The sequence below is a fragment of the Podarcis vaucheri genome (assembly GCF_965113315.1).
Source record: "Podarcis vaucheri genome assembly, chromosome: 7".
Taxonomy (NCBI): domain Eukaryota; kingdom Metazoa; phylum Chordata; class Lepidosauria; order Squamata; family Lacertidae; genus Podarcis; species Podarcis vaucheri.
The window spans coordinates 47,525,193-47,550,493 of record NC_138765.1 but is presented as its reverse complement, the minus strand read 5'-3'; the positions used below and the strand labels follow the sequence as shown (position 1 = coordinate 47,550,493).

The 25,301-nt window shown below is 41.7% G+C and overlaps 1 protein-coding gene and 1 long non-coding RNA gene across 7 annotated transcripts in view; both read left to right on the top strand.

Moving 5' to 3' along the window:
- The window catches only part of LOC309537523, a 940,942-nt gene that overhangs the window by 669,341 nt on the left and 246,300 nt on the right, over positions 1-25,301 (top strand). The window lies entirely within an intron of this gene.
- CDH8 (cadherin 8) overlaps positions 1-25,301 on the top strand; it is a 250,914-nt gene that overhangs the window by 25,839 nt on the left and 199,774 nt on the right. For all 6 annotated transcript variants that reach the window (XM_082232293.1, XM_082232294.1, XM_082232296.1 and 3 more), the window contains one exon: positions 3,481-3,928. In XM_082232293.1, coding sequence (XP_082088419.1) covers positions 3,674-3,928 — 255 coding nt within the window. In that variant the 5' untranslated portion in view covers positions 3,481-3,673. The remainder of the gene's footprint in view (positions 1-3,480; positions 3,929-25,301) is intronic.

Genomic DNA, 25,301 nt, shown 5'->3' with positions numbered 1-25,301 from the left:
AACAAATGGATAATTGACTTCCTTTTCCAGCAGTCAGTCTGAGTGTTGTTTTGGTCCTGACTTCATTCAAACAGAGCTTTCAAACAAAAATTTAAATTGTTTGCCTACGGTAATGTAATTTATTTCAATAAGATCAATGCTGCCGTGTTTGAAATGTAACAACAAATGTCTGTGAATCGACCTAAACCCATCTTAATGAATTGCTGGGGTCGGAGGGCTTATCTATTGCTTGTAATCACAAATGATCAACAAGGCAGCAATGAATGCAGAATGAAATTAAGAGTGGATTGCTCCTTAAGAAGGGGCCATTTGTAAAAGGAGTCCTCAGCATATTCTGATGTGGATAAACCTTCATGTAACTCTGAAATCATTTCAACTGGAAGTTGTGATGTAAATCAATGCACTAGTAAGATGAAGAGGTTCCTAATTTGGCCAGACATGCTGTGGTTTGAAAATTCATTTTAAGAGGAATTTGAGGTGATTTTATGCCCTTTTATTAAAAGGCTTTGGTTGCAGAAGGCACCCCAAGTTCAATTCTTATTGAGGCAGGGCTGGGGATGTTTCCTGTCTGAAACCATGGCATTGTCACTGTAGACCATGGGTAGAGAAAATCAGACCTGGGGACTGAATGTTGTTCTCCAGGCTTCTCTATATGGTTCTTGGGACTCTCTGTTTCTTGCACCTGCCCAAGTCCACCCCTCATTGGACCTCCTCCACAGTCTACTCCAGTGCTTTTTGCCCAGCTGGGTTGTGTACTTGAGTTGTAATTGCTGGGTAAAAGATGGAGGCAGAAGTGTGTGTGTGTGTGTGTGTGTGTGTGTGTGTGTTTGTAGAGGAATCTCTGTGTGTGGCTAGAATGTAGCTGACTGTTCAAAGGTAAGAACTGCAGTCTAGTAATTTTAGCTGCTGGCTCCTCCCACTAGCATCATGCTGTCCTGAAAGGGTCACCATACTGGAATACAACCCTTGAGCTACAAGAGGGTTATGTTACCTCCCTAGTGTAGACAAAACTTAGTAAGATGAACCAACAGCATGATTCAGCTTAGAGCAGGTCCTTCAATTCCTAGGCTGTTTTGCATGTTAAACTGTTATTTATTAACTTTATTAATATTTACTAAAGATCTGTTGCAGTCTTTTCTTTTCATAGCGAGGTAACTGAATTTGCAGAAGAGTTTCAATGAAGTTAATAACTTCTTTCAATCCATTGCCCACCAATTTACTTTGACCCACAGGTATGATAGTGCAACGTTTGGAATTTATGCCAGAAATATCAATGCAACTAAGTGCATTATATATGATCATATGCATTGTCTTAACGGCAGAAAATCAATGAGATGATGTCTATAAGAACACTTCATCATATTTCATTCTTTGCTTCTACCCCAAGCATATTAAATGTGGATGTAAGAAAGCACTGTTGATTTCAAGTGAACCACCACATAATGTGCAAAATGGCGGGGGTGGGTGGTTAGTCACATTTAATTGACATTGGATTTAATGCGACTTGCAGAATAATTTTATCTATGGTTAGTAGGATGGAAATCACATGAGCTTCAATGGGATTTACTCCTATATTTTAGGATTGCAGTTCAACCACCACCACTTAACCACAGAAGGCAGACCCTCCCAGAAGAGGGCCTTTAAAGACCTCAAAGAATACTCAGGTTCGCATTTACAACTGCAGCCGTTAGAGCATCCTGATCCTATGCTTTATAGTTTTAGTCTAATTCCATGAATCATACCCCAAAACACAATGGGAGCCAGTATTGATCTTCCTCTTTTTATTAAAAAAGTGGCTGGGGAAACCCAGCCAGGTGGGCAGACGACAACAACAACAACAACAACAACAATTTGCAAGATACGTTCCTATAGGCCTATACCAGTCTACAAGCTGGTATACCATATTCTCATCTGATTACAGTACCCAAGTAGTCTTCAAGGGCATATGACATGGGGAAAGGATCTGAGAATCTAAGACGAGAGAACCAAGTCATCCTGAAGGATGCATTCCCTTCGAGACAACCTTCTGAGGGCCACATGCCACTGGTTTCTAGGACCAGAGGCAAAAGTGGGCAGAACAACAAATGCAAATCTTACCTTTGTAGAATTGGCTAGTTTATACACACAAACCCTTCTGTATTATATGGCATTTTCCAATCAGGCAAAAACTTTTAGGGTTTGAAGCAGGGCCTGTGAAGGGTGTGGCCTGGGGAAAAAAATTGAGGACCAAGTAGAGAGAGATGGGTGGCCACATTTAGCTCCCAGTCCTCAGGTTTCCCAATCTAAGGAATATTCCCTTAGGAGGAGTTACAGAACCCCCTTTCAGATGCCATTAGGAGTGCTATTCCCAGGTACGGTCAGCTCACTTAGTGCAGTCTACTAATATATCTCATCCGAAGTAGAGAGAATACAGAATTCACACACACTAAGTGATTTCTGCCAAATGGGTTTCTTGGCACTGATGCAAGGAAGCATCTACCTAATGTCAGGTTACGTTCGTAAGCATCTATTGAAATATGTCTTATGTCTCAATTCAGCCTAAAATAACACAGGAATCAAGTTAGGCTTAATGTGAAATCCATTTAAAACATGAATGTTGTTTCTTTTCCCTGTTGTGGTTGATGCCACTTTTGTGCCTGGCAGTACCAGCTTTTCCCACAGAGCTATTCTGAGATTGGATTCAATTGTGGCTAATGAATCTTGATGCATTAGCGATGGCTCAATGGGAACTTAATTGGACACTTCTGAGTTGAGAGAAATGAGTCTAAATCTCCTGTCAAATGTAGATTTTCCTTCTCCCTTTAAAAATAAGCACCTGAAGGAACACAGTGCTTGCAAAAATGTCAGAAGATCAGCAGTTCTGGTCAGCTAATTCCTGTTCCCTTCCTTCTGTTTGAAGTGCAACAGCAGAGATTATTTAGGGTGCAATGCAAAGGTTAATTCTGTTGATGTTAAAGTTAGCTATCCAAGAGGGGGACTGGCAGAGGCTGATTTAGGGCAGCATGATGTAGTTAATTGAGCAGAACAGAAGGTGAGAGGCAGGGGGCATTGAATTTTGGCCTTGCACAGGGTGCCATTGGAATTTGAAAGACCAAAGTCCACCACTGGTGGAAAGGTAGAGGTGTCACTTAGCAGCCAGAAAGGATAGCATGATCTTCACTGAGGTAGGACATTTCCTGATGAGTCCCCCACCCCCAACATCCATATGTTTGGATGACTGCCTCCCTGCTATGTACAAGGTGTGAAGTTTTTTAAAACAACAAACTATATCTCTTGTATGGAGCTAGAAAATTAAGATTGTGGGGAAACACAGAGATGAACACCTGTTGATTTGCTAATGTAGATGTGTGAGGAACACATAAGAGTGGATTATACTTTCATGCAATAAAGAAAGCTCTTGCTCCTTAATTTTTATTATGAAGGACAACACACATTACTAGCTAGTTCCTTGCTAACTTGATTTTCTTTTTAATTTTTCAGGAATCTCTGAAGGCAACAAAGCCTAGACTTCTTTCTGCCATCGAGGCAATTCCTATTTATGTTTACTGTGCTCTAGACTCATGACGGAGCTGTAAGTAAATCTTCTTTGCCGCATGATGAATCGGATGACTATGATCTGGAAGAAAGCAAAATAATTGTTTCATTGTTGGTGCTGATTTGCTTAACGTGTGGAATGATGCCAGAAAGACTAACAGAAATGTTTATGGATACGTGGGCTCCATTAGTAATATTATGGATTACTGCATTCCCATCTATGTACATGGCTCCAATGAATCATTCTCACGTATTACCGAGTGGATCCAGCAGAGGACTTAATGAGCTAAGTGAAGAACAAAGAGTGTTGAACCGTTCCAAGAGGGGCTGGGTGTGGAATCAAATGTTTGTCCTGGAGGAGTTTTCTGGACCAGAACCTATATTAGTTGGCCGGGTAAGTCAATATTCATATAACTTCAAGAAGACTGATGGCAAATGTTCATTTCTTTGGATTCTACCATCAAACTGGCTACCTAATCCAATGATCTATGAATAACTTGACATGATACTGCTGGATTAGCATATTATCTGGCATCTGACAAGCTTTCTGTATTTAGTAAGGGCTATGCTCATTGTATAATAGTGGCAATGTAATCATTATCATTGTTATTAGTTGTTGTTGCAATACTACATGAGGGCAAGGAGTTGAAAGTGCATGATTTGGCCTTGTTGTCATGGGCAAGATTACAGTGAATGTTGCCCGCTCTCCATTAGTACTGCTATCATATGCATATATCAATATTGAGCAATCAACACTGCAGCACCCAGAAAGCAGAAGGTGCACTGGGTCAGTCCCAGCTTGCAGGACGATGAGGTAACCTGCTTCAGGTGTCATCAGCAGGGGTGTTCAGCATAGATGAAAAGAGGAATGGGTTTCTGAAGGGTTTGACAAGTTTTTAGAAGTATTGTCCCTAGCCAGAGCAGATGGGGGAGGAATTTGGGTTCCACACAATATACTGGGCTGATGATGAAAGTAAAGCTACCACCTTCAGAGGGATTGAACTAAAGTAGAGTATTGGTGCAGGTACAGAGAAGAGTCATGTTGATTCTGAGCCAGGATCGGAGCTGAGAGATCAAATGGATTAAGGCAGGGAGCTGGGTAAGAAAGGTCCAAATGTAAAAGGAGGTATCTTCTGATAATATTAAGTGGTAATACTCCACCCATGCGAAATAAATAGATTTCAGTGTCAGAATAGCAATTTAATTCTGCCTGTAATAATATGAATCTTCTGTTTTCATTGCTAATGATATGGAAACAGATTGTAACGTTCCCATGGAATCCAAGGACAAAATGAAAAAGTAAAATTAATAAAGAGTTAGGCAGAACACTATTGTCAATCACAACATGGAGAAACTACCAACTACTTAAGTTATCAGAAAGCCTTAGTAACCACAACATAAACAGTCTGATCAGTGTAAATATTAGGTCTTGCATGTTTATGTGCCAAAACGTCAGGTAGCTACCGACCGATGAGCTTGACATTGATATCAGGGAAGATCCTAGGACAGATAATTCAACAGTCGGACTGTGAGCATGTAGAAAAGGATGCTGTGATTACTAAGACCCAGCATGGGTTTTTCAAAAATAAGTCATGCTAGACCAATCTGATTTCTTTTTTGGGGGATGGAATTAAAACTTGGTGGATCAGGGAAATGCTGTGGACATAGTGTATCTTGATTTCAGAAAGGCTTTTGACAAAGTCCCCCATGATATTCCCGCAAGGAATCTGGTAAAATGTGGGTTGAATGAGGTAACTGTTAGGTGGATTTATAGCTGGTTGACTGACCGAACCCAAAGAGTACTCAATAATGGTTCCTTGTCATCCTGGAAAAAAAGTGACAAGTGGGGTGCTGCAGGGTTCTGTCCTGGGCCTGTTGTTGTTCAATATCTTTATAAGTGGATGAAAGAATTGAGGGGATGCTCATCAAATCTGCAGATGACACCAAACTGGGAGGGGTAGCTAATGCTGCAGAAGACAGAATCAGAATTCAAAATGACCTTAACTGATTGGAGAACTGGGCACAAGCTAACAAAATGAATTTCAATAGGGACAAATGTAAAGTTCTGCACTTAGGCAGGAAGAACCAGATGCACAAATATAGGATGGGGGACACCTGGCTTACTAGCAGTATGTGTGAAAAGGATCTAGGGGTCTTGGTGGACCACAAGCTCAGTGTGAGTCACCAGTGTGATGCAGCAGCAAAAAAAGTTCATATTATTCTAGGCTGCATCAATAGAAGTATAGTGTCCAGATCATAGTACTAATAGTACCACTCTATTCTGCCTTAGTCAGACCACACTTGGGATACTGTGTCCAATTCTGGGCACCACAATTTAAGAAGGATGCTGACAAGCTGGAACGTGTGCAGAGGAGTGCAGACCAAGATGATCAAGGGTTTGGAAACTAAGCCTTATTAGGAGCACTTGAAGGAGTTGGGTATGTTTAGCCTGGAAAAGAGGAGATATGATAGCCATCTTCAAATATCTTAAGGGCTGTCACATGGAGGAGGGAACGTGTCTGATTTCTTCTGATCTGGAGGGTAGGACTCGAACCAATGGCTTCAAGTTGCAAGAAAGGAATTTCTGACTAAACATTTGGAAAAACTTTCTGACAGTAAGAGCTGTTCAGCAGTGGAACAGACTCCCACTAGAGGTGGTGGACTCTCCTTTCTTAGAGGTTTTTAAACAGAGGTTGGATGACCATCTGTCATGTATGCTTTAGCTGAGATTCCTGCATTGTAGTGGATTGGACTAGATGACCCTTGGGGTCCATTCCAACTCTAAGATTCTATGATTCTAAGTCACTTCCACCACATCTAAACTGGGTCATATAGCAGAGATAAAGAAAAAAGGGACCAGCAATGTGCCGTTGTGTTGTCTGATATAATTAGTGTCAGGGCTTTATTTGCACTAGCAAATAAAACACGCATTCACACATTTGGTAATTTAGGGACAGAGTGAGAAACATTTTGTGAAAAGTCATTTTTACCTGGGAGACTATCCATCCATTTGCTGCCATAGTTCTTTTTTCTGATGCTGTTTGGGTATCATTATTTTAATTCCATTTACTACTTCTTTCCTGTATTTGCAATATAGTTGATCTCAGCTAACTGGAGGTGGGATGGTTCACAAGCTATGTAACTAGTCATATTAATCTATGTGATGACAGACCAGCGGAAATTAGGGACAAACAGGACCTTGTTGAGTCAAACGGGTGGTTCCAGCCAATTGGGGAAGCCATAGTGAGTGTGGCAACATCCCTGTTTTGAGGCAAGCAGACCCTATGCCAAGCCCAGACTGTAGTAGAATCTAAAGGTAAAGGTACCCCTGACCGTTAGGTCCAGTCACGAACGTCTCTGGGGTTGTGCACTCATCTCTCTCTATAGGCCGAGGGAGCTGGCGTTTGTCCGCAGGCAGCTTCTGGGTCAAAAAATAGTGTGCAAATGCTTTTTTTAAAAAAAATGCATTGAATTTGATATAGCTGCCATGTAGTGTCACAATAGTATATTGCACTTTACAACACATTCAAAATGTTTTATTTGCAGCTTTATAGTTGAATCCTCTGTCATAAGACAGCAGAACTGTGATGTTGCTTCATCAACAGTTAGCCTTAGGAGTTTTTCACACTTACCATTTATAGTAGCATAGCTGCTGGGATTTTTTCCAGATTTTTTTGACATGCTGCCACATCATGATGTCATTATTCTATAGTAATAAGCTCAAAGCTACAAAAAACCCCAACATTTGTAAAAGATCTCAGTATTGGATCCTCAATATTGTCATTTCTGTGACATGGATACAAGCATAATCCTGGTTTCTATGTGGAATGGTTTGGGGGTGGTGGGCATGGTTTGGGAGATGTATGTTTTGGGCCCCTTCCTTCTGATAGATATGCACTGTCAGTTTATGAGCTCAGGTCGGAGGAGAGATATGGCAGGTAGAAACGGTACAGAGTCAAGGTACTGTCCATCACAGCAATCATTAGCTGCAGTTGAAATTTCATCACAATAACCAGGTTCACCACAGCTCAGATAAGACACATACGGCAGGTTTTCTTCTTAACTCCTGCAGTCACACAAGATTAGAATTCCAGAATAAGTGGCAATAAATACAAAAAGCGATGCAAGGGCCATATGCATGTGGATAATTCTGAAATTTACTGGCTGGAGGAACATGTGGGTATTTAAGGGTTGTGACTACGGCCACAGGACTTTTCTCAATTTGGGCACAGCACACTATTATTAATGTGGAAAACTAACTCACTTTCTAATAACAGTGACATATGACTAAAGGCGCACTCAGTCAGCTACAAATTCAGTCACATAAAGTCAAATCAAACAGCAACTATACAACTATGAATGGTTGTGCAGAAAGGCCCTTAGACTGAGCCTTATATAGAAGCAGCAGCTCCGTTTGAATTGTAAGCTGTTCCTTTACTGAAGCCTCTTCAGTTAAAGGGGCCCAACCTGCAGTCTGAAAGAGCAAGAGCAACTCTGGTTGTACTTGAACTTCTGTGATGCTGAGTTCAGGAGGGCCTACTCCTAAACAAACAATTAAAGCCTAAGTATGCTTGCCTTGGTGCTGTGCTATGACTTTTGTGGAATAATTGTTGCCTGCAGTCAGCAATGCACAATTGCAAGTGTACTTAAAAAAACAACAACCAAGCATTGAGGGCAAGCTGCTTTGCAGAAATATAATATGCAGTGTTTGCCATTCCTAAAAACTGAAACTGCCCTGAAAGATAATAAGGCTCTGTCACGGCCGTAAGATCACTAATGCCTATCTGCCAGCTCTAAATGTAGCAATTAAAAGAAAAACATGTTACTAAATACTTCTGATTCTAGTTTGTTGCCATAACCCCTTGATACCATACACATTTTGTTTAGCAGGATATTTGGCTGTACTGTTTGTAACATACACATACATGCTTGAGTGCAAACTGTATTGAATTTAATGGCACTTACTTCTGAGTAAGCATGCATATATTTATCCTGTAAAATATTAGGCCACTAAAAACAGCAACTGATGAATTTGGCAAGTCACCCAGAAGACAAAATAAATCAGTATGGCCCCCATCGTAGTCATGGGTTCCTAATATTATGGGCAGTGGCGGAGGAACCCTCTCTGGCACCCGGGATGGGAAGCTGAGGGGCGGGGCGAACTGCCCAGTGATGCACGTGCTATGTCTGTACAGATTGCGCATGTGGAGCATCCAATATGGAGTGCACACGCGCGGCAACCATACGCACTCCGTACGGGATGCTGCACATGCACATTCCGTATGGAATGCCACTCTTACACTGTGGCCATACGGGCTGCCGTGTGAGCGGCATCCCGTACGGAGTGCGCACGTGCGGCAGCCTGTACAGTTGCCATGTGAGAGGCAGTCCGTATGGACGTCCGTATGGATCGTACGTGAGAGTAGCGGCCCATACTGACTGTGCGTGCCCTCGGCTGCTCTACAGCCGGGGGGAGGCAGGGGCCATCTTGTCCCCCCCGAGTGGCACCCAGGGTGGCCCACCCCCCCACTTCATACACCCCTGATTATGGGTGCACAAATTATTTAAACTGGAACTTTCAAATGGATCTCTAATGCAAGGTACAATTTTCCAAACAGAACAAAACCACACAAATGTCAAAAAAGTATTATAATAGTGGCGGCATGCAATAGCAGGTGTGTATTTATAGAATGGCCTCACTGTGGCTGCCATACAAAATAACATCATAGGCATCCTGTAGTACTTTGTGGTCTAATGTCATAAGCAAAGAGCAAAATGAAACTGCACCTGTCTGACTTTCCTTAGCTCATTATATTATTTTAAATGCTTTTATTTTTGTTAATTGCAAGACTCCTCCCGTACATCTTTATTTTCTGTGTTCACCAAGAGAATTAGAAGTGTTAGCCACTATCCTGACAGGATTTTGAGGACCTCTGGTCAGTTCACTTGCCTTCATGCCAACTCTTTTAAAAGGCTTTATCGAGATGTACTTCCCCCCTCCCCAGAGTTTTATCAATACACAATGGTGCATCTGTAACAGAGGTGGAAATTAAAGGGAAGAATCCAAAGCTGTGTCAGATATGCACTTTGCTCAATGCAATATTTAGGGGGAAGAAGCAGAACAATAGAAGTATTATAATGCAGCATTTCCTCTTGGAAACAAGAAGGCGTAATTTGTAAAACCATAATCTGTGAGGAAAGTGATATGAGGGCAGTTTCAGAAGAACTGCTGCACAAGGCTTCTGAGAGACAAATTCTCCTTCCTTCTCCTCAACCTTGTCCTCCTCCTCCTCCTCTTCTTCCACTTGTAACCCATCTTCATTCCCAGGGCTTCTGGGTATCACACACATGCTGATTGTACTACAAAATAGCCAAGGTGGTGCTCTCAAGATGCTATTGGACTATAACTCCCACAATCCCCGATCACTGGCCAATTCAGCTGAGGTTGACAAGAGCTGTAGCCCAACAACATCTGAAATGCACTATGTTGACCATCTGTGTTCTAGTGTCTGAGAGAGAGGAAAGAAGAGAGCAGATATATAATTTTCCAGGTGATCTTAATTATGAAAGGCAGTCTATCAACCCATGCTTTCTGGTCCTATTCTGGGGGGGTAATCAGAATTTGAAGGAAAATCAAGGGACTGTATCAGATCCTATTTGTGTATTTTATTTAAAATATTTATATGCAGCACTTCGGCAGCTTCCATGTTACCCAAAAACACAAGATAAAATGGATACAGCTGTTGTTTTTATCCCTCCCTCACCCTCTTTATTTACTAATGCATTTGAATAATGGCGGAAATTAAAATGAGACAGAATGCTTTAACAATGACATAATGCAGAGTAGCTTGTGATTTAATGTGGTGGTGAATGAAAGCTTGCTGACTTATCCCCAATCCTCATCTTATCCTGATCTAGGATTACCCCTGCTCATTCTGCCTACTTATCATTTGTATATTTTAATTAATTTACATAAATGCACATACCATGTTGCCGATTGACTAGCATTGAGGCTGAGTTCATTTTAAGATATAGCTGCAACACATGCATCAAGGAAAGTAAAATGAAGAATAAGTAAATGACATCCAGCCTGCCTAGTTTTGAAGATTCCCCCTTATGCACATGCATCAAGAATTTGTGGGAAGAGCCCACTCTCATTAAATCATCTTAATGATTTAATGAAACATTCAACCAGCATCCTGTCAAATTTAAAATGGGGGAGGATTTCCCCTCCATTTGTTTACGGGAGCTGGTAAAAAAAATCTGCTTTCTATCAGTGGCATGCAAGTGTTTTTAGCAACATGCTCTGCAGGTCTTAAAAAAAAACAACCCCACTTTCTGCTACACAATATTCCCAAATGGACTTAAACGAGGAAAAAGCGTATCTCCATCAAGCACTTAAACTGACAAAGAAAGCAGATTTTGAGTTACGGCAGCCAGCCACTCATGTCTTGACTTCATCCTGTTACTGCAGGGCTATCAGAAGGATGTGTGATCTTATGCACCATCTGTGTGCCGGTTTCTTTGGTACAACTAGAGGCGAGAGGAATGGAGAGAGAAATTTCAGCGAGCTTTTATTCACTACCATGTTAAATCACGAGCTACTATGCATGATGGCCTCATTAAAGCAGTCTGTCTCCCCTTTAATTTCCCCCATTATTCAAATGCATTAGTAAATACAAAAAGGGAAGAAAGAGGGAACATAAAACCAAACAGACATGCCCATTTTTCTGGAAGTATTTTGAAAAGCGCTTGTTTCCCAGTGTTACTGCATCTTTTTTAAAAAAATAAATAAATGCTAGGACGTCTTTTTAGTTTTAGCACTCTGCAGAACAGATGGAAGAAAATAAAACTTCCTTCAGAGGAAGGGGGTGCTGGATCTGTTCCCAAACGGATAATTTCATTGTACTTATTGTCTGTGGTTTTATAAAATTTGCTAGGGGTGTGTGTGTGTGTGTGTGTGTGTGTGTGTGAGAGAGAGAGAGAGAGAGAGAGAGAGAGAGAGAGAGAGAGAGAGAGAACTATATGAGAAGAATGTGTGAAATTTCTTGAGGGGGGAAATGTGAGGTTTCACTGACTGCAGGTTCTTCTCTAAGTGTTTTACATAATATATTGTTATTTTTATTATTTACACTGGCATATTCAGCAAAATAGAACTACAAAATACCTATGCACAAAGAAACAGAGGGGGGAAAGTAAGAGACTTATTTTAACTGCAAATAAATCTATAGCTATATAAAATACATATATCTGAATTGATTTGAATCGCGTGAGATTGTCCATATAATTTATGAGAGAGAAAACATTGAGTCTAAAGGAATTTTATCACCATATATGATAATAACCCTGCTGCCGCTCCCAGCTATATCCATAGGCTTGCTTTCAGGTGCTATTTGTTTGCTTCATACATTTATATCACTGTTTTCTTCCATCTATGGAAACTGTAGGTGGCAGATGCAGGATTCTCCCATCCAAGTGATGACCAAAGTCAGGTCAGCTATGTTTCAGCAAGGTCTCAAACCCTATCCTGGGGTTATCAAGGCTTCTGCTTCTCTGTGAATTTGGGCTAGTATTTCCATGTCCCTACTTTATTATGGGTGGCGCTTTGTTATGGTGTGATCCCATCACATTTCTGAGGACATTTATCAGAAGAGTTGGGGTGAGATTTCATTACTTCTTCATCTCGTAGTGATTTTTGTTAGCCTTGATATTTGGACCACTTCTGTGTGATGGGCTTTGTGGGCACTGTTCTACAGTGATTCCAATAGCATTTATGGGGTCAGAGAACAATATTGGGAGAGTGTCTCTCAGCCCCTTGGCACTTGTGTTATGTTGTGACACAGGTTGCTATATTATCCTAAATGCTATTTAACATCTGTATGAAGTGGTTGGGAGTTTTAGGGATGAGTCTCACCAGTATGCTGATGTCACCTATCTCTATTTCTGAGTCACGTGAGACTGTGTGAGTTCTGAACCTTTGCCTGAATGCAGTGGTGGGCTGGATGAGGACCAATAAAACTGGAAATGTAGAAGCACTGTATATGAACAGTTCCTGCTTCTGTGAGATAGGTAAGATGTTATTGGACTCCAGATACTGTCATCCCTATCCATTTGCCATGCTGGGTGGGTGGGTGGGAGTTGTAGTCCAACAACATCTGGAGGGCCATGCGTTCCTCATATCTTCACCAAACTGTTGTCCTTCTTTCTCAAGACCTGGCGTGTACGGGGTCTACCCAAATGCAGCCTGCCAGCTGTACATAACCTAACAGAGTGTCAATAACTTCCCTCTCTTGCTCCACATTTGTCTAGACAGCGCTAGAGAGATTGTCAGGTGCCCAGTAGATTACACACTACATGGATGGCAAGGCTGCTTGCACATGGTTGAAAGCAAATGATTTATAAACTAAACATTCATTAAAAAGTGGCTTCTAACTTGTAATCCTATTTTTTAAAAATCATTTTTGACTTGTGCTATAGGTATACATTTAAAAACAACAACAGCTATTGGTCTTTGCAAACTGGAGAATTGAATATGAGGATATAAACACACACAGCTCCATATTTACACATAAAATAAAGGTGAAGACAACACACACTAAACCCATCTTGCATTCAGTTTCTACTGTCTATTTTAAACCCTCTGTCAGCTATCTGAAAGGCATTGCCTCCTAAGAAGAGTATAATGCACTTAATTGGCTGCTGAGGGCATTCAGCTGCACCTTGCAGGAGGCATTTAACATCTCACAATCCTTTATCCCTATAAACAAATTATGTCAAACATGGAACCCATTGGAATTGACACCAGATGCAGCTTTCAAACACCATTTCCTTAAACAAAACACAAAAGAAGAATGTGGGGTTTTGTTTTGTTTTTGTTTTTAGGTATGGATGCCTCAAAGCAGGCATTTGTAAATAATGAAGGGACAGAAACTCTTTCATTGTGGCTACACATGCTTCTTATATAACTGTGTAGCTATTCTATTATTTATGTCATAGCTTTGTTATCACACACATAGAAAATCACACACTAGATTAGTCTACCGGGGAAAATATGATAATTTAACAAAGAATGGCTTCTTAGCATGGTCAATCAGCATGTCATGTAAGCCCTATTTAGGTGTTCAGTGTCCATGGGTACTCAACATGAGAAGAAGCATGTGGGAACACGCAAATCTAGCCGCACTTCTTCAGTGAAGAGGTGCATACTAGGCGCAAGCCCCAGCCAATGTGTTATTGGTTCATTCTGAAGGGGACAACATTCTTTGTGTCTACATAGGGAAAAGAACTCTGATTGGCTAGGATTACCCTGATTGCCCAGGGCGTGTGTATTTAAATGGCTCCCTTTATACAGAGCTGATCATACATGGCCTGGGAGATAATGGGTGGCCTTTGACTAAGTTTTACTCAGAGTAGACACACTGGAATTAAGGAACATATCTAAGTTAGGCCCATTAAGTGGGTCTACTCTGAGCAAAACTTGAATGCCGTTCATTGCCACCAGTGATGGTCCAGTGTGTTTCCATGGAACCCTTCACAGTTTAAGTAATAAATGCACAAATGGTGCTAGAGTTACCTCTTAGAAATCATTTCTATGGATTGTTCATATTTCAGGAGCTTTATGCAGTTTGTTCTTAGGAACTTCATCCTTCTTCTGCCCTTTTTGGTGCTGCCAGAAGACATAAAACAACCCTTAGCAATGTTATGCAGCATACCCCACCCCTTTCCCCTACACACTGCACATTCATTTACACAAGTAAGCAGCCCAGAGCCTAGCAGACACACTTGCACTCTTACTTCCTTGATTTGTAGTGGGAAAACATGGTTGAATTTCTGAGGAGGGTGCAAGGATGAGAGCCAAACACAGAAATGGCTAGCCAAATGGAAGTGCATCCATAATACAGCTATGTATGGATCAGTTCACATTTTAGAACTAAATCTCCCTCCTTCTCTTTCTGGTACATAAAACTATTCATGTGGTCAGTCACCAACACATCTTATTTTAAGGTGCAGATTTCAAGATACTGCTTATCACCTCCCTCAGAATGTGTCAGACAGTATGGAAATAATATTTGAATAGTGCATTTTCTCTTCAGTTCTCTTGGCAGTTGATTAAAGATTATTTATACACACGCTACTTTTTAACTGCTAAGCTGCACAGGCAATTTCAGAGTATAGAGTTCTTGGGGCTGTGCCACTTCTGACTGCAAGTGAGTACCACTTCTGCCCTCCCTACTGCTGGCATGCAGCCTACAACAGATTACCCTCAATGATAGGCAGCCCTCAGCAGAATAAAAAGGTCCCTGACCCTTGCACCAGTCATTACTAAAGTTACAAATACTCAGCCTGCAGACCCATTTGCTCTTAAGACAGATGTAGCCTATGTGGTACCCTCCAGATGGTGGTCTACAGCTCTCATGATCCATAGCCATTAGTCATTTTGACTCTGGCTGATGGGCGTTGTTGTCCAACAACATCAGGAAGACATGTTGGCTACCCCCTGCCTTCAGGTGCAAGTCTTATCGAAGTCAGAAATATTTCTATAAGGTCTGTGGTAAAGAGAATTCTAGGTTTAAAGCAGCCTTTGTAAAACAATGCATCCTTCTTTGGAAGAACCATTGCCACTTATTTTTATATCCCACAATTCAGTTTGCTTTCCATCACATACGGCAATAGCTACATGAGAGGAAAAGCTAAGATTATCTTCCAAAGTGTTTTCCCCCCTCCCCTTCAGCTTTAAGAAAGTCTATGATGACAGCAGCAATGGGCTTCCCAATGACTGGCAACCTAATTCAGCTGCGGAATGATCTGTCTTGTGACACATTCTATTGCTTTTCCCTGCGGACTTGATGAGTTAGAGAGAACTTTTTTCCTCCCTTGAAGTAGAACTGGTATATGTTTGTAGTCTCCTCTGCATGCATTTACAACTCTGTGGCAGATGTGTGAAGCAGTCGGCAGTGCATCAAATGTCACTGTTCTTTCCATTGGAGACAACAGCAGAATGCACAAAAGCTCCGACGAAATGGAGCAGAGATGTTAGGTGACTCCACACAGCAATAAAATGTGTAGGCATGTTACTGCAGTTCTCATTTGCTAGCATTATGGAGCCCATGGTAAATATATAACATGCATAATGGCTGATGCGCTAAATGGCATTGGACCCACTTTAATAGGCAGTCACTTTCTGGGTTGTTTTTTTCTTTTTTAAAAAACCTAGGATATTTAGTTTATGCTTTGCATTTACAATTTATGGTTTGGGACAAGCGACGAAAGTTGCAAACATAAATACATGGGGGTTTGAAAGTGACAAAAGCCTGTTTCATTTTTCATTCATTGAATCAATACTGAATAATTCAATAGTAAACCCGAGACTCAAAGGAACTATACTGACAAACAGTCAGGCTGAAGCGCTTTCAGTCGTATGCTTCTCTGAGGCCAATTGTTTCTTAGGATGCCTCTCTGAGCCCTGATAATCCTCCAGTAAACTTTTGGATACACCTTGATAAAAAGGAAGCAGAAGAAATTCTAAAAAAAATAGGATCACTGAGTAAAGCTGAAGTGTCAGCATTGCAAAAGAATCCTGGAAGCCAAGGTTAGAGCTTCCACAAGTAATCTACAACTATGACAGGTGGCAGTGCTCCAACTCTTCTGTCCCTTTAAGACTGTTATGGGCAATCTCTGACCCACTGTCCTAATTAAGCCCAGCAGAGGTCCTCAAATGGCCCATAAAGTTGCTTCCTCCAAATCATACCTACCTGTTTCACACCTAATACGATGGATGTCAGTTGTTGGGCAGGCAATGGCACATCTCCATTCCAAACGTGGGGTTTGAAGGCACCCCAACAACCTGATCAGCAGCACCTGCAAAGCAACGCAACTTTCCCCACATGATTTGATTTCAAATCATGCAGGCAGAAGAAGTACAAGTTTGCAGTTGCTGCCTATCAAAGCCCTGTGTCTTTTACTTGCATTGATTCCAAACTGCATGTGTAAATGAAAACAAAAACAAAAACAAAAACCCTCCACCTGACCTGTCAAAATGACCTGTGAGGTTTTGGGTGACATAAGGATATATTCTCAGAAGTTCTCTGCTCCACCACAAAGAAGTGTGGAAGACACACCCCAACTACTCCCTTCATACATACACAGTATTTCCCCCCTTTGCTAATCCCATCTGGCAGGAACAGAAAAACAAATCTATTCAGGTTTAACTCCTAATGGACAGGAGGACCTGTTGCCCTCCAGATGTTTTTGGGCTCAAGCTCTCATCAGCCTCTGCCACCATGGCCAATGGTTGAGTGAAGATGGGAGCTGTAGTCGAACAACATCTGGAGGGCAACCGGTTCCCCACTCATAAACCTACTTTCACAGACTTAAGGAAGGTGCTACCACCCTGCATGTATGCTGGAGATAGTAACTCCTAGGACCCTTTTTTTATTCAATTCTTCATTTCCCCCCATCTCTAAATTATAGCTGCTCTAGAACATACCACAAAAAGGAGTTATCTGTGGATACCTCTGTCTTCATTTTTCGTAGGGAAGATTCCTCCCCAGAAAGAACCTGTGGCATCGGTGTAAAGAGCAGTGCTATGCTTTCATACAGAAATTCCTGTAGCTAATTGTAGGTGCACAGACAGGTTGGAAAATACTGTTCATTTTTATTTTAAGGCAGCCTCCAGTTTCTCACATGCCCTTTATCTTGAATCTTTTAATAAAAGCCTTGAATTAGAACTGTGGATCTGTCTTGCCTGGTGGCCTAATCATTTACCCAGGCTTTTAAAGAGAGATAAGAGGAAGGTATAAATTTAGTCTCTTGCCTAGCTGGATGAGAGGTCTTTCTAACGGTACTTACCTATCCACAGATTATTTCCTACAGCTTTTAAGCACCTCCTGCCTTGGGAGAAATAGAGGCTGGTCCATTGTGGCAAATGGGGCGGTGCCCTCCCAATCTCAATCTGCCCTTAAGCAGCCCTGCCTGCCTGCATCAAATTTCTCCTCCTTAGTTTCAGTTTTGCCTTATTAGAACTTATCAGGAACAAGGATAGGGACAAAACTAGAGTTTGTTGACTCGTCCTATCATTGGCCTCCCTAGCTTCTGCCCAGCTAGCCACATTGGGAACCAGCCAGCCCAGTTTGTCAGTAATGACAGCCAGTGTTGGACTAGGACCTTGGAGACCTGGGTTCAAATCCCTGCCAAGCCACAAAACTCACTGGTGACCTCCACTTAACCTACCTCACAGGCTTGTTGTGAGGATAAAATGGGGAGGAAGACAACCATGCATACCATCTGGAGCTCCTTGGAGGAAAGGTGGGATTTAAATTCCATAAATAAATACAATTAATGACTAATCAGTGAGGTAGAGGTAGCTTTCTAATTAACCTAAGTTTGGTGTGCCTCTTTATCTGTTTAGGGTGGGACTCCAACTCCCATCACCCCCAGCCAGCATGACCAATAGCCTAGGATGATGAAAGTCATAGTTCAACAATATCTGGAAGGTGCCATGTTGGTTCTCCCTAGTTTTCCTCATAAGAGAGATGTGGGAGTGAGTGCCACTGTGTTACAACACCTCACCTTTATTGCATGGAAGAAGCAGAACACAGCCACTGCATGATGGTTTCTCAACAATGTACCACAATGATGTGGTGTCCACCACAGATTTCATCTGATGGTAACATCTCATCAGTTCAGTCCACTCCTAGCAGTGTAGACACACACCCTTCATGGCCACATCTCATGTAAAAGTCCCGGGTTGTTGATGGAGACTGAATTAAGGTATGAAACTTACTATAATAAGATAGAAGCCACTCGCTTGCATGGCTTAATTAGAGCAATTCACCAAGGACAAGGAAATGGCTATCAATGGCTATTAGTCATAGTTGTTACTAGGAATCATTATGTTTACAGGCAGTGTGCAACTGAGTAACAGCTGCTAACAGGGGTGGGGGCAGAGGACTATTTCCTTCAGACTTGTCTTGTTTCCTAGAAGTGTATGGTTCACCACTATGGGAAGCAGGGTGCTATAAAATACAGACCTTCACCTTCATCCGATATGGCCCTTCTGTGGTGGGCGTTGCCCATTGGGGCAGCAAAGATGAAGACAGGGAGCCCAACAGTAGAGGGAGCCATGGCCAATAACAGGCAGAACCAACAAATTTGAATGAGCCCTGCTGAATTCTCCAAGGGATTAAAAAGGAGGGTGACAGTCACTGCCAACCCTGGGACTGAACTGCTGGGACTGCTGGCTGAGGGAAGAATGAGGTAGGTGGGGCAGTGTCCCATTCACCCAAATGGACTAGTCTTCACTGCAGCCCTTCATTTGTATCTATATGGTTTCATGTATATTAGCCTTCCAACCCACGTACACTGGAAAATGCATTGTAAAATGTGTTGATCTGGATTGTTGTTTTGTGTTTTTCAACACAAAGATGCACTGTGTCCACCCAAAAAGTAATGTGTGAATCAGCCTCTACAATAAGAACGCTTGCTTTCTCCAAAATATCCAAAATATATCTGCTTGCATATATGTTGATATCCACTTGTTAAATGGAAGCTGCTAGCTGAGTTTGGAGTGTCAAGTATGTTAAAATCTGGTCCTTGCAAAGGCCAGAATTTCCTTCCAGTCTGTTTTGTGTTGCTCAGTCTTATGCTGATTATTTCTTTGTTAAAGCCAGCAGAAATTATATTTGGTAATATGACACAAACATCGTGTTTCCTTTCCTATTTGCACTATCTTTGTTCTTTACTATTTATAGCCTAAAATATGTATCAGAAAGCACTCCATAGTTGAACTGCTGCCAAGATCAACATTGCTATTGGAACATATACTTCTGCATTCCCTGCACTATCATTAACTAGCAGAAATGCTCATCATTGTGATGGGGGAACTGGGTGATGGGGTGGACGAGTATATATATCTAAAGTCCTCTTGGGATACCTTTCTGTGAAGCTACCTTATATTAAATCTGGCCATTGGTCCATTTAGCTCAGCATTGTCTACACTGATTAGTGGTCCCTTACCAGCATTTCAGACAGGGGTCTCTCCCCCACCACTACTGGAGATTGAACCTGGCAGCTTCTTCATACAAAGCAGACACTCCACCACTGAACTGTGGCTCTTGCCCAACAACAAGAAACCGGAAAAACATATAGTTCTCTATGTAGACATTTCAGGATCATCCTATTATGTAAACTCCTGCCTGCAGTTTAAAGCTGTACAGCCCAGTCTCAGGTATCCCACCTTAGTAAAAACTTCCTTTATACATGAGGGAGGGCAACTTTTGCCCCCAACAAAAATTAGTACACAAACCTAAGTCTGAAGAACACAAACCTAAGTCTGGAGAAAATGAAGGTCTGTCTTCTAGGGAATCATCATGAGGATAAAGGAAATTAACAAGTCCCCTGTGTCCATCAAACCTTATTTTCTTGAAGAATTTGGATGTTCTGACTCTCCCAGCCATCTTTCCTCTAACACACATTCTACTTTGTCGCAGAGAACTGAATGGGGGAAACTTAGAATAATGTCCACTGTGTCTGCATGTTCCAACCTATCATCTTAAGAAAACTTCACTCTGGGTTCCAAGTCTCTCACTAGTCCCTTCTCAACATTTGAAAGCTCTCAGAATTAAGAACCATGGACAGCTCCTTCGGGACACCTCTGGCCTCAATTTTTATTGCATTTCCCATTCCAGCCACGCAGAACTTTACACAGGAGTCTTGGTTGTTGGCTAATCCCAATAAAAATGCTAAATAGCTATCACAGCACCGTAGGGAGTTGCCAGTCTCTTTCATGGAAGCTAAAACTACAATCTATCTTTTATATGTCACTAACTTTTAACTGATGGATTGCATTTTCTTTGCTGCATATGAGACACAGTGGCCACAATATGCTCCATAGGCATCACTGCCTGTGGCTGTCCTGGAATTCCACTTTAGTACTATGGTGATGTTTTAGTACAGTATGTGTGGGATCTGCAAAAAAATGTTGCAAGGCTGAGTGCTCTTGTTCAGTGTTCTAGTCAGACGGTTGTGTCCAACATTCCATTCCGCTCTTCTCTATTATTATTTTTTGCTCTCTAACAGTAAATCCACACCATACATTTAGAACACACCGCTCACTCTCCAAATAATCCTGGGAACTGTAGTTTGTTAAGGGTGTTGGGAACTATAGCTCTTTGAAGGGTAAACTACAATTCCCAGGAATCTTTGTGGGGGACATGTATGTTAAAGTGCTATAAATGTGTTTTAAATTCATGGTGTGAGTGTGAATTGAGGCAGAATGCAAGAGCTACTGAGCATACTTAGTCCTCACTCGACTCTTTTGGGGTTTCCACCTCCCTTAGGACACTCTCCTTACACACACACACACAGAGAGAGAGAGAGAGAGAGAGAGAGAGAGAGAGAGAGAGAGAGACTCAGTGGTGGTGGTTTTCTTGACATCTGCAAACTACCAGGTTCTTTCATTTTGGCTTCATGAAGGTCCACACTGAGAAAATTAGTTCGCCATTAGCATGTAGGATAAGAACCAACAGCTGTGTTTGCTGTGGAGTGGGGAAGGAAAGGCAAATATCTAAATTCAGAGTCTGAAACAAACACTCACAGAGACACTAGGGAGCTGCCACATGCTCACTGCACATCCCACAGCGTTTGGAGACACATGGCCTTCTCTCCTTCATGTTTTATGATATTTGTTGCTGCAAAGACCAATGCGCACAAAGAATACATGCCTGTCGTGGAAAGCGTGAATTGGCTCTCCGCCTTCTGAGATTCCAAGAATAGCTTTTGGAGACAGGACACGTTTGCATTTCCAACAAATATTTTCAATCTGATTTCTTTTTAAAGTGGTTCTTTAAGGATATATTCCCTCCCTCCTCATCTGAGTTAAGAAATGTGTGTCTTTTAAAAAAAATACTTCAGAATATGAAGTCTAGAAGGAAACTCTTCATATATTGCAACTGTTTTCAATAAGAGCACATTACAATATAAACCGGCGGGTGGGGGGGGGTCAGATATGACTTGATAGTATCTCTTTAAAATGCAGACAATGTAAAGTTCATCCCTCAAGGCAGTAGCTGGAGGAAGAGGAAATAGCTGGGCACTGAATTTCAGACCTTTACTCTCATTATTTATTGCTTTGTCTTGCAGCCAAATTGCTCTGGCCTGGATAGCTTAAAAAGTTCCTTGATTGTCTCCTATCATAATGCCCCACATCTCTTACCTCTTTCATGAAATTAGTGATTGATGCACAGCTGGCTACCGCTATGATCTGATCATTTCTGCATTTTTAAGACACAAGTTTATTTGACTATAAGCAGCACTGCAGTGTTTAACAACTGCAGCCAAAGGCTGTGTTTGAGGAGTATGCTGCAGATTCAAATGGGTCCTAAACCTGGAACCAAATTGGGGTGATTCAGTGAGTCTATATGAAGTGAAGTGGGATCAGTGCAAATTGCCCCATACTGAAGTGAGAACCCCACCCCTTCAAAGTACTTCAGGGTGCTTCAGCAATTAAGATGTCAAAAAAGAAAAAAATATTGCAAACACCTCTGCTAAAAGTGACATTAATGTCTGTAGCTTGCCAAAGAAGGAAAATATCAGGGTGGAGTTGGGGTTCTTTTTTTTTGCATTGCTGGTAAAGCTTGTGATCAGAGGGAATAATCTTATCTGGACTCTCCAATCCCAGAGTTTTGGAGAAAGTATATTTAAGTAAACTTCAGTACTGCCTAACAAATGAGAATAAATAGCCAATGTTATCTAACCCTCCATCAAACACACTGGGATGAATGCTCAATAAGTAGGTCATCTGGAAGTGTCCTGGCAAATTGGTGCTCAGGACCCAGAAACAAAAGTCATGACAGAGGGGAAATGAAATTCTTGTATTTCACTGATACCAAATTTAGAATATCCCTAAATCACATATACCGGCACACTAATTTGTCTTTAGTTTAACAGGGTCCTTACTTAGGGACGTCTATCATGTCTACCATATTAGGAACAACTGACTACATAACACTAGAGAAATTTAACTCTTTTTTAACCCATCCCAAACTGTAAAGGCTGCCCATGTGGGGGGAAAAACACTTTGGCTATCCTACTAATGTTTGACATAATTCACTCCTTCACAAGGGACAACTATGCCTGGAAAATTCTATAGCATTCTTCTTCTTCTTCTTCTTCTTCTTCTTCTTCTTCTTCTTCTTCTTCCTCTTCCTCTTCTTTGTAAGCAAACTTTATACACACGCATTATGTTCCAATTCCCTTTTCACTGATGAATTCTGCATTTATAGCAAGCATTTGTAGGAAAACATGGACTGAGGAAACCTGCTTTACAAACAAAGCCACCATGTGGGAGATCCAGTGCATGGCTTGTGACAGAGCATCTGCTCTGCATGCAGAAGGTTCTGGGTTCAATCCCTGTCTCCAAAAAGCCAGGGAATGTACTCAGTCTGAAAGTCTGGGGGTCAGTCATCATTCAGTGAGGACAATACTGAGCTAGACACTCCAAAGGTCTGACTCAGTGTAAGACAGCTTACCACATTCCTCTGAGTGTGTGAACCAAACTGAACCTTCAGTGTAGGGGAAGGAGGCTGTATCAGTGAGTGTGTGTGTGTGTGTGTGTGTGTGTGTGTGAGAGAGAGAGAGAGAGAGAGAGAGAGAGAGAGAATTCCCTGCCTATCTCATCACTTACCTGCACACACAAATATGTTACATTCACTGCATGTGTGGTATGGGTCACAATGCCCTTTGGGCCAAGCATCTTGTGAACAATGATAAGTGCATTAATTCAATGTTTCTGTGGAAACAAGGAATTGGTGATGGGAGAAGAAAAACAGAATCCCTGTGCTGCTGCTTTGGGGATTTGAAATCATATCTTCTTTCTTTTCTTTCTCCTTTCCCTCGTGTGGTGGCATCTTCTCTAGTGCATAGCATTATGAGATGCACGTAATGGTTACAATCTGCAAACACTCTCTTCTTGCTCTCCAGTTAATGGTCCAGAAGAGTCTGCACCATTTAATCTTCAGATATGAAACACTCAGTGACCCTCAGCTGTGGAAATCAAGCTTTGGCTGGTTAAGAGGATGCAAAATATACTTTATAAAAATGGATGAAAGTGAAGTCAGCTTCTTCTTTTTTAAGAATTTTTGTTTTAACATGCTCATGTGTTGAAACCCAAATTCAATGAAATAAACCACATGACTGACTAAAAAGAAACATGTGTGGGCTATCCCATTGACATTCCAAATGAGAACTCTTAATAGCTAATTTCTAAATCAGAGATACTCTCATTTATTTAATTGCTTTTTATTTTACACACTTTATCCCCATAAATTCAGAAATGATCAAAGGCCATTTCAACCACAAATCCAGTCCTCTTGTGACATGCAGGCAGCTGAATCGATACCTGACAGGACAGAAGCTTTTTTAAAAGCAACGTATCTGAACCCTACCATATGGGGTGGAATTTTCATGCTGTGATGCATCCAGCACAAAATATTCTATATTTACTTGAATGTAGGGCAGTATCCTCAGTGAATGTAGGAAGCTACTTTATATGACTAGCTCAGCATTGTCTACATTGACTGACAAGAGGCTATTCAGGTCTAAGGCAGAGACACCCCTCACCAGTTACCTAAACTTTTAAAGCTGGAGACACAGACTCATAGATCTGGAGCAAGCCTTATAGGCCATCCATGGCTATCATTGGTTACTAAAGTTGAGGGGTATGTTCTACTAAGGCAGTACACTTCTGAATTCCAGCTGCTGAAAACCACAGGAGGGGAGAGTACTGTTGTGCTCAGATCCTGTTTGCAGGTTCCCAATAGGCACCTGGTTGTCACAGGTAGGACTGGATGCTGAAGTAGATGGGCCACTGGCCTGATCCAACAGATGATTCTTATGTACATATGTTCCAGCCTCCTGCATAAAGCAGGGAATTCAAAGCACCTCCACTAGCTGACTTTCCAACCTCTATTTGAAGACCTCCAGTGATGGGGAGCCCACCATTTCCCTCAGTAATTGTTTCCATTGTCAAGCTGTTCTTAACAGCAACACATTTCTCCTCAGGTTCAACTGAAACCTACCTTCTTGTAAGTTGAACACATAAGGTGGACAGTGAGCTTCTGTGACTTGAACCCCCACCGCAAACTCCACATATCAGGTCCCTAATCACTCAGCCACATTAGCAGGTTTCAAGGAATGTATCTTGGAATTTATGCATGTTAAGCATGTGTTGTACCTCTGAGTAGGGGGTATGTGGTATTAGGGAAGGAGGAGTTCCTCTGTTGGGGAACATGTTGGGATCCTTCTGGGGTCCCCAGACTGCATTCAGCTCTCACCTGTGGCTCCTAGAAGCTATCTGCATGTGAAAGTGGCCACACCCCGGGAACAGCTTCAATTGGCCAGCAAAACCAGCTAAGGGTAGCTGATGGGTCTCAAACACTCAGTGAGTTAGGGATAAGACTAATTGGACAAGACCAATAATGGGTCCAATGGTCAAGAAGGCAGTTTCTGCACGTGCTGTAGAGGGGCAGATGGGGCTCATTAACTTGAGAAGATAGCCCATCTAGGAAAAGGAATACTCTGATCCTAAATGTCTACTGCCTTGCGGGATAACTTCAGGAAAAGGAGTTAACCCTACACAAATCAGGAATGGAGTCCGTAATACAGTTGGATAGCACATTGTACACCACTTTCTGGCAATTACTTCAGCAAAGCTGGTGCCAGACAAATTGTTCTGCTTTCCTTTGGACCACATCCAAATGAAGAGTGAGGGG